This window comes from Spea bombifrons, chromosome 10 (assembly GCF_027358695.1).
Source record: "Spea bombifrons isolate aSpeBom1 chromosome 10, aSpeBom1.2.pri, whole genome shotgun sequence".
In the NCBI taxonomy this organism is placed as follows: Eukaryota; Metazoa; Chordata; class Amphibia; order Anura; family Pelobatidae; genus Spea; species Spea bombifrons.
Window position 1 is genome coordinate 3,702,237 of NC_071096.1, and position 13,584 is coordinate 3,715,820.

At 41.2% G+C, this 13,584-nt stretch overlaps 1 protein-coding gene across 1 annotated transcript in view; it reads left to right on the forward strand.

The window, feature by feature from the left end:
* Positions 1-10,503, forward strand: part of ALX4 (ALX homeobox 4) — a 33,592-nt gene extending 23,089 nt beyond the window's left edge. Inside the window, exons 3-4 of the mRNA XM_053448550.1 lie at positions 3,702-3,830; positions 8,115-10,503. Coding sequence (XP_053304525.1) covers positions 3,702-3,830; positions 8,115-8,438 — 453 coding nt within the window. The 3' untranslated portion in view covers positions 8,439-10,503. The remainder of the gene's footprint in view (positions 1-3,701; positions 3,831-8,114) is intronic.
* The last annotated feature ends 3,081 nt before the right edge of the window (positions 10,504-13,584 follow it).

Sequence of the window (13,584 nt, forward strand, 5' to 3'; positions counted from 1 at the left end):
GTAGAAGAACTGGCCCCTTGGCCACTGACACCCCACGGCCAGAATATTTTAAAAGGTCTTTTCTGCGCCGCGGGGGTCTCGCTGCTTCATTCATTGGGGAACAGTCCTGAAAATATATATTTTTCTTCCATGATTGCCGATTCCTCCCCTCTCGCCCACACTTTTATTTCTGAGAGTTCTGGGCTGATCTCCCTCATCTGCGGATTGACCTCTGCCCCCCGCGTGGCTATTTATAACGTTTTCTGTACAGATCCAGATCCTTTTTATTCAGAAAAAACCCAGAGCATTAATAACAGCAAAGACAGTCCGCTATAGCCGCGTCTCATCCGTCTTTATTCAGCCTCCGCTGCATAGAAACTTTTATACAATTCATTTTTGTGTAAATCTCTGGTTATTGCAGAAAAAAAGGGTTGTGGATACATGGAATAGCCTTCTGGGTATTGGTGGTTGGGGCAAATACAGAAGACAACACATGAGACTGGCAGCCGTGCATAGAAATCGTATCTTAAGCCCCTAAACTGGCACTTAAATGGTTAAAGATTAAAGGGACTATGAATATAGAACAAGAAGCATCTGTAAGTTGTGATGAATTAAAAGCGAATGTATAGATCAAGGAAAAGCGCTTCACACCCTATAAATCATCACCTAGCTCCACATGCAGATTAGTTAGTCCCGCCTATAGCGGTAATTTGCATATGGGGCTGGGTAGATTTTTCTATTGCTATCGGCATTTTTTTTTTATTTTATAAAACGTTAAAAGGCTTTAAAGCAAATGCATAGATCAAAGTGGAAAATAACTCCACACCCTTCACCATAAAACAAATCACCATCTAGCTCCATATGCAGATTAATTAGTCTGATTGATAGGATTAATTTGCATGCAGAGAGAAGTCACAAAGGGATAGATTTTTTTTTGTTGATCTGTAGAATTTTTTTTTTTTTTTTTTTTTTTTTATAAATTCCAATAACTCCCATAAGTTAGGTGAGTCCCTTTAAGTGCTTCCTCGGTATCCCATGCTCAATTGAGCTTAACGTACTTATAGATCAAGAAATAGACATCTACCAGGAGAGATAAGATTTGTAAACATAGCTACAAAAAAAGAACGTTATTTAAAAAAAAATCTAAAAAAATCAATAATTAAAAAAAATAATTAAATAAAAAAATGCTAATAATAAAAGAATTATATATATATATATACCCAAATACTATAAAATACCAGAATATCTAAAAATAAACGTTTCCCCCAGTTTGGGTAATAGTTGTCCCTTTAAATATGTTTTCCATATGAGAAAAATCAACTTCTCTAAAATGGTTGTTTTTGTTTGGTTAACCTTCTGTCGTTCTCCTAAATCACGCTAATCAATACCATTCCTCGGGAGTTTCTGCATCCACAGGTTCTCCGCCTTTCAATACGTCGGGTTTAAAGGCTTTAATCATGGTGGAGAGAAGCTAAATTATGTTATTAAACTTAAAATTACTATTTTTAACTTGATTTTTATGTTTTTTTTTTTTTTATCTCAATCAGCGTGCATGTTTTTGGTTCACAAAAAAGATTTTTTGATACATTTTCTATCCTTCCGTGAATGTATTCTAAAAAAAAAAAACCTTTATCCTGATGTTATTTGCTCGTTTTCTCTCCATGCTTACAAAGGCTGCCTGAACCAATCAGCAACAATCAGCAACTTTAACAACAGAGATAAGTTAATGGGGAGGAATAATCGTGCAAAGTTAAATAGAAAATTATGGGGGTTGGGGGTTTAGTCTGTAAGGAATTATTTTATAGCTTTAATTAACATACCGAAAAACATTTGATAGACCCAAAATTGGGAGGAGAAACTTGCTGTGATTGGCCCTACAAGACGTATAGTTTCTCACCTACGATTCCCCGTTTAGTGAATAAATCCCTATGTTTTAACCCTTTCTTCTTTTAACAGTCCTAAGCAACTTTCACAGGCTGCTCGACGAGCTTCTCGGGGCCCTCTTGGGGGTTGGTGGCCCTCTTAGTGTCCCCTGTCCCAACCCCCCCAAAGCCCCCCCCCCCGAAGCAATAGGGGGTAGGTGTGAGGGAGAAAGTCAGAACAGAGGAGGCAGGAAATTAAAGATATAAATGAAAACAACCCTGGACTCGTTGACCCTCTCATCCCCGCGTTCCCAGGACAGGATGCCGGCTCTGTCTTCTCAAGTTTCCACCGGCCCCCCTAGAATATGAGTATGGAGGGGGGGGTGCCGGCATTTCCACGCGATAAACATCTCAGATCTTCCCCTAATCTCCGCGTCTTGTCATTCACCCCGTGACATCATAATACATTTGCCATATTTTTCCTTTTTTCCCTTAAACCGGCCACGTATTTTCCCTTAAACACAATTTGTATTTTTTCACTATCCTTTTCGGCCAAAAGGCTGACTCAGCGTTTACATTCACATCAATCACCTGAGAAATAAGAGGACACAACTGGTGCAGGACTCAGATGAGGGAGGAAAGAATAGGATGGGTTTATTAGCACCATTAAGGGAATAAATCTGAGAAGGTGGTAGATAAGTGGAACAGTCTCCCAGCAGAAGTGGTAGAGGGTAATACAGTGAGGGTATTAAACATGCATGGGATAGGCATACGGCTCCTGAATCTAAGACGAGACCAACGACTGATTAAGGTCTGAGTCTTTAAAGCAGGAGAAATGGGTGACTACACGGGGGCCGAATGGGGCCGATCTCCCGGCAGGTTCTGTGTTTCTAGGAATGTGTTGGATGCTCTGATGCTGAATGCTGTAGATGATAGATTAGATTCCCTTACGTGGTTTCATCAGTGGGGGGTCGGGGGGGGGTAGTTCAGAATTATTCTTCTAATAATGGAGATTTAGACTTTCGCTAAAACCCACAAAGTATCGGCCGATGATTGAAGATCCTGACCACTCGCTGACACCGCCGGCCTCCGCTAATCGCAGCCGATCCGCCGCGCTAACGTTCTATCCCGTGCCCAGGGGACGGCCGTCAGCGCAGCCCCGACAGAATCACCTCTTCCATCTTTCTAACGTGTGATTGATGAGCTCGCCAGAGATGGGCTTTAAAGGGCCGATCATCTCCGGCGTTTCAGTGCCGTCTGTAAGAACGTGCTTCTGTGCCGAAACCTCGGAAGAAGTGCTAAGTGATTAATGAGGGGGCTAATACCCAGAGGGAGATCCGTCCAGCCTCCGACCCCCAACCAAAAATCACCGTCAAAGCCTTCCACCAGATCAAACACACTCGCTAAAGCGGGTACCCAGCAGAAGTGGTAGAGGGTAATACAGTGAGGGTATTAAACACGCATGGGATAGACATGCGGCTCCTGAATCTAAGACGAGACCAGCGACTGTACAACGCAACATTTGAAAAGTGGTCTTATCACCATGACAACCAATGGAATCTTAATGCTGATTGGACATTGAGGTTACGTACAAGAAAATAGTTTGAGAAGTAACAAATTATGCCATGTTCCTTCTAATCGGGCTCTTTTTTTAATTGTTGCCATGGTGATAAAACCACTTTTCAGAGTCTTTTGTTTTGCCACATTCTATTTTGTTCTTGTTTGACTGCAACATTGTATCCTGCATGGCGCGTTATACGTCGGGGGTGGCTCCTTAGCATTAAAATGTTCGATTGTTTATAAAGAGTAAATCGATGGAATCCAAAGCCCGTCTGACCTCGGCCTCTCTGTTCCCCAAAGGTCTGGTTCCAGAACCGAAGGGCCAAGTGGAGAAAAAGGGAGCGGTTTGGGCAAATGCAGCAAGTCCGTACCCACTTCTCCTCCGCTTACGAACTGCCGCTCTTAACCCGAGCAGAAAACTACGCCCAGGTGAGTCCTAACGTCTGAATCCAGACACGCGTTGGTTAAACGGGGTCCGGGAGATCTATACGTTACCCAACAGAGCGTATAGCAGACTCTATAGGTGGTCCTGTAATGGATCAGCGATGTTTTGCACTTCTGTTGCCCACCTCACTCGCCTTCACGTTGCTTATCTTTGTATCGGTCCACTATAGAAATACACCAAGGTCTGATCCATTGCGTGAACCATCAGTTGGAATTTCACCTGTTTGATCTGAAATCGGCAGGAATGGTTTATTGTTGATTTTGTTTTTAACCAAAATAGAAGCAAATAGACATGTTTGCCCATCCTCGGCGCTTAAAGCCCCTTCCAAAGTAGGGGAACTACCGACGGGCGATGGACGGCTCGGAAGAGAGTAGGGTGAGTAAGAAAGAGGATGACGGGAACCTGACACGTTTGGCTTCCTGGTCATTTTACATTTCATCACTAGACATAAAAAAAAGAGCCGACATGAAGAGGAATGAGCTGGAGAAGGGAAAAGGTCAAACGTTTGACGAGCAGGAGGACGGCAGGGAGACTTCAGGAATGCGAAGCTCCACGGTCTGCTCCACACTCCACATCTGGAGCTTTTTTTTCTGATACATTCTTTCGTTTTATACTCTGCCCCCGCCGTCTTCATTTATCCCTAAAGGGATCTCTCCCTCTGAAATACGAACCGCGTTCAAGCCGGAGAATAGGAGGAAGGCATCGACGAAAGCAAATCGGGTCATCGCCAATTGGAACAACTAGTGGCCCAAAGACAACCCGTAACCTGGCAACATGCCCCCCCATCGTCTTTTACTTCTCCGTCTTTGTCTCAAAGTCTCGATTTTCCGGTATCGGTTCTGGGTTTATAAACCACATCCGAGGTCAGGTTAGGACAACCTGTTGCCCGATAGTTGTTGAGCTACCAATCCCATCAACCGAACAACAGATGGCAAATGTCCACGATCAACGCACCGTCTGGATATTTTTAAAGGGTTAAGAATCTGACTATAACGTGTTAAAAAAAAAAAGATAAGTCAAGCAAAGATATGAAGCCATTCTAGAATTTTTGGTAGATTATATATATTTTCCGCAAATTATAAAGGTCATTTAGTGGCTCCGCACCATCAAACCGCTTGGAATCCTGTGTCCACATCCAATATAACGATATAAGTCGCTACAATGTAGAAATACAAAATATTAGATCGGAAACACTTCTATTACATCATATTTCATTCAAATTACAGGTGGACGGAATAACGTAGAGGAAAGCATTAAAATCGCATTTAATTCATTAAATTAAACCATTTCTCCAACGTCTGGGCAGCCAGATAATTTTTTGGGACTTTCCATTAAATGAGAGAGCGGCCTTCACCACCATGAGAAGCTTTCAGGTCGCTAGTAGAAGAAGGAGCGCCAGGAGCTGCCTTCCTCCTAAACGTCGCTTCCTTTGTTTCATTTCCGATCCCCAGAATTCCGTTAGGAACGGTAACCTAATCACTGAGGAGCCCCGTGTGATATAAAGGATAAACCCGAGGTTTATCATCGTTCTCAGGACTGTCCGGCCGAGATATCGCGATCGCATAACTGAAAGGTTCCAGGATGGAAGATCTTTTCGCCCGCGAGGGGTTAAAACCCCTGGATTCCTGCCTTTAGGGACCCTGATCCGCGAAGGGTTAAGGGTTTGTTTAATTTACTGGCTTTGAAGCTTCTCGGCTCCAGATCTTCACCCAGATGTGGAGACACGTGGTGTGAGTGTTTGGAGGACACTGAGTATCACTCGCGGCTGCCGAGCGAAGCCAGAACTAAGTACGTCCCGAAAGGTGGATGTTTTTTACGCGGCCCAATTTAAGAATTTTCCCCATAATAATGAAATCCCAGCCGTTTGGTTATTCACCTGCCTGCTGCCTCTTCCCATCAGAGGTCCGGTGTCTTCAAGGGTGGTAGATAAGTGGAAGAGCCTCCCAGCCGAAGTGGTAGAGGGTAATACAGGGAGGGCATTTAAACATGCATTGGATAGGCGAATGGCTCCTGACCACAGACTGATTTGACAAAATACAATTATTGAGAACTTCTTCCATGGGGGGGGGGATTACTCTCTAATGAGGCTTTCATGGAGGGGAAACCAGAAATCTGTATAGTTTTTCCACTTTTTAGTTCGTATTGAACATTTTCCATTAAATGACAACAAAATAACTTTTAGGAAACCTTTATTCTGAGGTCAAACAGGGACGCTCTACGTCACATTAGGTGACATTAGGAAATCACGTTCAGGGGTCCCGCCAGGCCAACAACCTGGTCCCTCTCGACAGAACCTGGCAAGGGTTGCAGTTGAAACAAAAGACATCAGCGTCTTTCCTTATAATCAAGACAGAGAATCGCTGAGCTCCTTGGGGTGCATCAGACCTTACTGCGCGCCATCAGCCAATGAGGGGAGAACCTTCGTTAGCGGGGAAAAATTATGGAAAAATCCAGAAAACACAGAAATGACTTTCCCATTAAATATCGAGAAAGAAACCGAATTATTTTGCCCCAAACTTGCATTCTGTATAGAAATATCCCCTCCTCGCTGTATTCCAAGCTCTGCCCAGGTGGATCAAACAGTCTAAGAGACCTGCGCTGATTCAGCTGTCACCTGCGCTCACGGGACGGAAAACAGATGGGTTTTAGGGTTTGAAGAGCGGAGTTGAGAGATTCTGGTTTTTGGATGAAAGTGAACAGAACAGACGACACGGCGGCTCAGCCTTTCAGCCCATATGGACTCGGCTTTCAAGTCTGTTGGCGCTACGCGGATACCATAACCCGAAGATTTACTGCGATCACTTCTGAGACCGCTCAGTCCACCTCGGATCAACCTCGTTTTCCAAGAAGTGGAAAAGCTTCTCGTAGATAAGATAACCGCTCAGGCATCTCAACGTGGACCTTAAACACAGACCTCATTAATCCTCAGGCCGTTACGATGCCGCTCGGGGTGTATTCCGGCAATTTTATTTAAAATACTGAATTCTCTAACCGACGGGCTTTTAGATCTCGTTATTTGTGTAGCCTCTGCTTTCTGGAGTCTTGCACCAGTTTACTAATGAGTTAGAACGCTTTGAAGCTATAAGAAAAACAACCAATCAGAGCGTTCTAAGGCAAAAGTAAGAAATATAATACTAAACAGAGTTGGCTTTTCAGATAATAATAACAATAACAATAATAATGATAAAATGTATTAATTATAATAATAATAATAATAATAATAATAATAATAAAAGGTAGTAGTGATAATAATATTAATAATAATAATAAAAGGTAGTAATAATAATATTAATAATAATAATAATAAAAGGTAATAGTGATGATAATAATATTAATAATAATAATAAAAGGTAGTAATAATAATATTATTAATAATAATAATTATAAAAGGTAGTAGTGATAATAATATTAATAATTATAATAATAATAAAAGGTAGTAGTGATAATAATATTAATGTAGGTAATTAGGTTTATCTAATTTTTGTGTCTAAAGGGGTAGGTATGAAAATGGAACAGCATAACAAAGAGTTAATAGTTTATGTTAGAATAGCTGCCAAATTAGTTGACCTTCCTTATGACATCACCACACAGCCTTACATGTAAATGAGTTAGTTTGATTTGCATATGAGGCCGCTAAGGTATGGCCGCAAAGTGGGTGTAGTAATCCTGTGCTATTACTGTCAGATAAGGAGTGATCGATAAAGGTTATCAGTGCATAAAAAATCAGTTAATCTTATTAAATATCAAGAAATGATCAACTCAATGCTTTATATCATAGAAATCTCTTTATACTGACTCCATAAAACCCACTGCTTACCTGGGAATGCGCTTGTGTTGTCCCTCAGGGGCAGGGTTTAGGCTACAGGCAGGGGAGGGGTAAATAGCTCCTCCCACTCCCTGTTCCTTTATGTTTACTAAGTAATTATCAAATGTGTAGTCATGGGAGCACTGATCCAACTTCATATAACAGCTGACTCTTTAGGGGGTAAGATGAGGATAAATAAAAGAATAGACCCATAATGCATCATGTTTTTTTACTTAAAGCTGCTTGGCACATTCTTAAATGTTCCTTTCATTTACCAATCCTGAGCGCGCCATTAAAATCATTTTTTAAAAAAACCAACATTTTCTATGTAAGTAAAACTCTATACATTGAGTGTGAGGCGATAGCTCTGTCCTTCCAGCACATGAAGCAGGATCGCTAGTATATTTTTTGGAATGTTTTGATCCGGTTGAATCTCATTCCCTTTTTCCTTTCTTGATTGCAGATCCAGAACCCTTCTTGGATTGGAGGTAACGGTGGAGGTTCCCCGGTTCCCGCGTGCGTGGTACCATGTGACACCGTGTCATCTTGTATGTCCCCGCACACTCATCCGCACTCCGCCGGGGCCGTCTCTGAGTTCCTCAGTGTTCCAGGTGCTGGCGCTCACGTTGGCCAGTCACACATGGGGGGTCTTTTCAGCAGCGGCCCTATGGGCCCCGGCATTAATGGATACGACTTGAACACCGAGCCTGACCGCAAGAGCTCGAGCATCGCTGCACTCAGGATGAAAGCCAAGGAACACAGCGCGGCCATGTCCTGGGCCACATGACAGAGCTTAGCGGCGGCAGCAAATCACGGACGTTGAAAGAAACCTCATGGACCCGCAATGCATCATGGGGATGCCCGCTACGTAGTTGCCCAAGGACTAGACGCCAATCTTGCCAATGATCAAAGTGCCCATTTTTGAAGTGTCTGAAAGCGCTGCACGTTGGGTTAGCAGAGAGCTGATGGGTTCATGGACAATCCAAATATTGATTATGGTTACTAATCAGGGATTTTTCACCCCAAAAACCAATGGGTGCATCCACATATTAAAGAGCTAGGTGGCAAAGCCTATCTTTATCCTTTCTTCATGCGTTCTTACCTTCTCCCGGCAGCGCCTCCCCGGCAGTGTATTATAGCCCCCTCCGAATAACGGACCGTTCTCTAAATTCTGGGAATCTCTGAGAATCCATGGGTTGGATCCAAAGGGGCCCAAAGTTTCAAGACCCGCGCAGATCAAGGATCATCAGCAAAGAGGCACAAAAGCAGACAATAATTGTTTTTTTTTCTGTTTATGTTGGAAATAGGATTGCTTTGTGTTTTTTTTTTTTTATTATTTTGTGGGTTTTTTTGTGTTAAATTTACTTTTTTTCCCCGCTTTTCTCTAATGGGCACATAGGAGAAGATGAGTTTTAGGAAGCCATGATGTGCTCTTCTGCAGATGTACAAGAAGCACGCGCCGAACCCCCCCTCTCTCAGCAAAAAAAATGTTAAAAAAGGAGAATTTCACCCAAAACACCGGGACACCATGTATCCAACACGAGGGGTATGATTAAAAAAACAAAAGTAGCCTCCTTCACCTTACCACCGAAATGGAAGTTCAGAGGATCTGACCGACCCATCTACGGCATCAACGTGTCACTTCCCAGACGGCGGGGTAGGCTTAGCAATCCGTAACTCGAAAGTTACCCCATTTTCACTGGATTAAGTGTTCTCATCGGTTCCCGCATTAAAGGTTCTCTTGTTGTTTAAAGCCTTGGAATATCTCCAAAGAAACCATTTCTGGTCTCGACGTTTCAGTGCAGAAGACAGACCTCAGCTTGTAAATTTCTCCCCGGTGCGGTGGAGCGACACTGCCCCGTCTCCTGGGTCAGTTGAGGTTTTTCTGGAAATTAATATTTACGCTCAGAAAACAGGGCAGAAATAGATGCTAACACAAGATCTGGGACTTAGGGATGTGGCGTCTACGTAGAAAGCTTTTAGTTCTTCCAGCCAAGAATGGAATTAGTATTTTTTTTTTTTTTTTTTTTTTTTTAATCTTGTTTCAGAAGAATAATTGTGAAAAGAATGAAATATTTATAGCATTAACAGAGGATATTTAAGTAGCATTTCATAAACGATCCAAAAAAAACAAAATTGAACAAAAAAATATATAGCAAGACAATCCAAACTCGTGGCATTTAGCCGAAAACACAGATTTTTAAAAAATATTAGAATTTACGGAATTGAGCCTTAAAATATAGTGCCCGCATTTTTGAAAAGAAGTCATGTGATCTGCAGCCAGGAGGTTGAGTCTACATCAGTCGTAGAACTCATATCTGGTATAACAGGAAGTAGCGTTGGGTCATGAAGCAACTTCCTGTAGGCGGAATGTAAGAGGAGAAACGAATTATGATGTCACTTCTGGTTCGGAAGTACAATTTGTATCTCCACTCACAGGGAGGATCCATATCCATGGGCAAAAATCCCAACACCGAAACCATATTAGTTAAAGCTGGAACTCGACAATGGCCTAAAATAGTTGTTTTTGGGTTTTTTTCAAGGTTTAGTTGTTAAAAATGAAAGCTTTCGCTACTTACAAGAAAAAATGCCTTTCAGCTAAGTGTAAATCACAAGTAAAGATGTTCGTGACTGAACGCATGCTATTAAAACAGAAGATATATGTGACCTTCGGCCCGAGTGAACATGCGTGAAATCCCAGTAGGGTTCGACTCGCAGATGGTTGTAGGGGGTGGTGGTTGGGATCGTAGGTTTTCAACGACTATGATCGTTATTGCATTCATCTCATAATGTTTGATGAATTTGTTGAACATACATCAGAACATAAAAAAATATATATATATTTATTCTCATTCCAGAAGGTATCTGTCAGCCAACACTAACTCTGAAGGGCCAAATAGTTCAGTTTGTGAGAGTAGAAGAACCAGGTCATAATAGTCGGTGGATGTAGGAGTTGGCCTTCAGCTTCTGACCCTCATGAGGTCACAGTCAATGACCTTAAGTTATGGAGATATTTATTTGGTCTTGATGAAGACCTACGGAGGTGCAAACGTCCTTATTGGTGGAACGTTTGGCACAAGTCCATGGAGAACGCAACTACAATCAGCTGACAACCGGTTCCCCCAAAACCACAACTTGAAGAACAAAATTTAGAAGTAGCACTTATCGTCCCGCCAAGGGACACCCTCATATAAATCATTAAAACAATTTAAGATTTTTTTTATATATATTAAAAAACTACGACTTTTTAAATCTGTTGAAGGATCACAAAGCTAAGAATTACCATCACCTCCATGTTGGATTTCCAGAGTGGCTTGAAGGGGAGGGGGGTAAACATTTCCGAACTTGCTCCACCACAGAGCCGCAGAGGCTGCAGAGAGGGGTCCTACTTTAATACTACTGATTACACAGGGAGCGAGAGAGAGGACAAAACCTCAGCGGAATCCGGCTCCTCGCCATCAAACAGAACACGTTTGGCTTATTGTGATTGTATTTGCTTTTTTTTTGTTTTTTTTTTTGCTTAACCAGAATGGGTTGGAAACATTTTAATACTAAAATATTAATTAAAAAAAATAAGTTGTTTATAGGCTTTGTTGCCTCTATATTGTATCACACCATTATTGCTATGACTTATTAAATGGTGGTTCTTGTAATGCAGTCTGATTTTTTTTTAACAAATTAGAAAAGATACAAAAGAAATTACAAAAAAATAACTAAAAAATATACCATATATATATAGTTAAGGGGATCACATAAAGACAAAATGTATTTATTTTACATAAATTTAAAATAATGGGACATAAACATCTCTTTTTTACTTGGTAACATTAAACTTTTAAAACAAACGCGGAATTTGGGGAAACTTTAAAAAATTACCCTTCTCCGGGTCACGACTTTATTCTGGATTTTAAGAGCGGATTCCCTTTATCGATTTCATTTGATATTCACTCCTTTAGTTCCCTATTTGTTAGGCTGGAGCGTGAGTGATCCCCATCAACCTGTGTCTATAGCTAACGGAATGCGGTATATTTCAGCGAATGCCAATATTAATTAGAAAAACCATTGATTTCCTTTAAAAAAAAGTTGGTTATTTATCAAAAAATGCATGGCTCTTTAAGGTTGTTGGGCGCTTGTCCTGCAAGCCTCTGTATCCGCATCTACGATTTGCTACCGTGAAGACTAAACATATAACATATAAGATATATACGCTAGAACACATATCGTACGGTATGGCATCAGAAAAGAATATACCGCAAAATACAGGAATAAATAAAGCTTTGGTGATTTTATTTTGAAGACCTTGATACAATTTAAAAGGGAAAATACAAGCAAATGCAGGACACAAAAAAAAACATGGAAAATGTAAAATCTTACAACGGCGTGATCTGTAACATAATAAACCATTAAATAATCGTTGGATTTCCCCAAATATGTAGTAACCAGCTATATGGTAAATACGCAGAAAAGGTAACAGTTACAAATATTTACAGTTACAAAGAATAAAACTCGACATTAGCCGGTCGTTATTCAGAATTGTAAATTTGTCTTTGAATTTGCTGCTTAAGACCCCTTAATGCTTTAAGTGTATTAGAGCCGTCTCCGGAAAAGCCTCATGAACCTGGAATGACATGGTGGGTTTTATTTATGACATGAGCTGGAAGCTGTGGCTCCTGGTGTGTAACCAGCTGAGGTTGTGGGGGTCTTTGATGATCACCAAGTCGTTCCTACACCCCTCCCGCCCCCCAGACTCGGAGAATATATGATTCAAAAGGTCGTGGGGGGGTTTCAATCTTCTTGGCAAAGCTTCTGAAAATGCCCCTCTGTGTCACGGACAACACGCAGAACGAATTGCCAAGGTTCTAGATCAAGAACATGAGTATGTGCGCTAAGAATAGGGGGCATCGGGTGTTAAAAACACGCAGGGAAAGAAGGAACCCCTACGCAGGACACGTCCTTTTCCGCTGAGTGAAAACAGACTCTGAGAATCAGATATGCTAAAAAAAAAAAAAAAAAAAAAAAGACATAAATAACACAAGATTCCAAACCCGTCAGTACTAAAGACCGCCGCTGATCAGGTTTTGCACAACCTCACCAAAAGCTGCAAAAATACGTAATATGGAGTAACCAGTCCCCGTAAGCACAAAAAAAAAGGTTTTTCTATATTTTTTTTAGTAAAAAAAAAACAAACACACACGGGTAGAGGGCCCATTTTGCCCCCCCCTAGACTCCAAAAGCAACTTGGTTTCCCTTCATTGCAAACGCGGTGTGTGTGTGTGTGTGTGTGTGTGTGTGTGTGTGTGTGTACAGACGACTGTTAAACTATACAGTACGATCTCCCATCCGCCGGCACCCCTGTAATACAACAGAAGGGACGATGTTAAAGATATTGACACATTTTCAGAATTTTGAACACAAATATATACATACCATACATACATACAGCAAATACATACCATTAACAAAATGATAAAAGTGTTAAGTATCCTTATTGCTTAAAAATGCACCTCCCAGGTTCTTATGTGTTTAATATGACTTTAACTCTTTATTATAGTCGCTTTTAAGTAGATTTAGTTATAAAAAATATTTTTCTTAGATGTAGAGCGATTCTTCTCCAGATTCCTGATAACTTATAAATGACATCAAAATTAAAAAAATAAAATAATAATAATAATAATCTTGCATCACTCTGAGCTCAAAACGTAACGAGTGGGAAACCGTGGACCGGACCCGAGAACCCCCGCTCCGTTCACCATTAAATTGACTGAAGTATTAAACATATTCAGGTAAGAGCGGATCGCCGTGAGTGCAAACCGAGTGTTATCCCAAAGCATCTGTTTCTATGACGACTGCTCCACATTTAGAACTGGCTTGAATATGGAACACGATTTTTACTCCAGCCAACAAGATCAACCAACTAGTTACAAAATAAAATG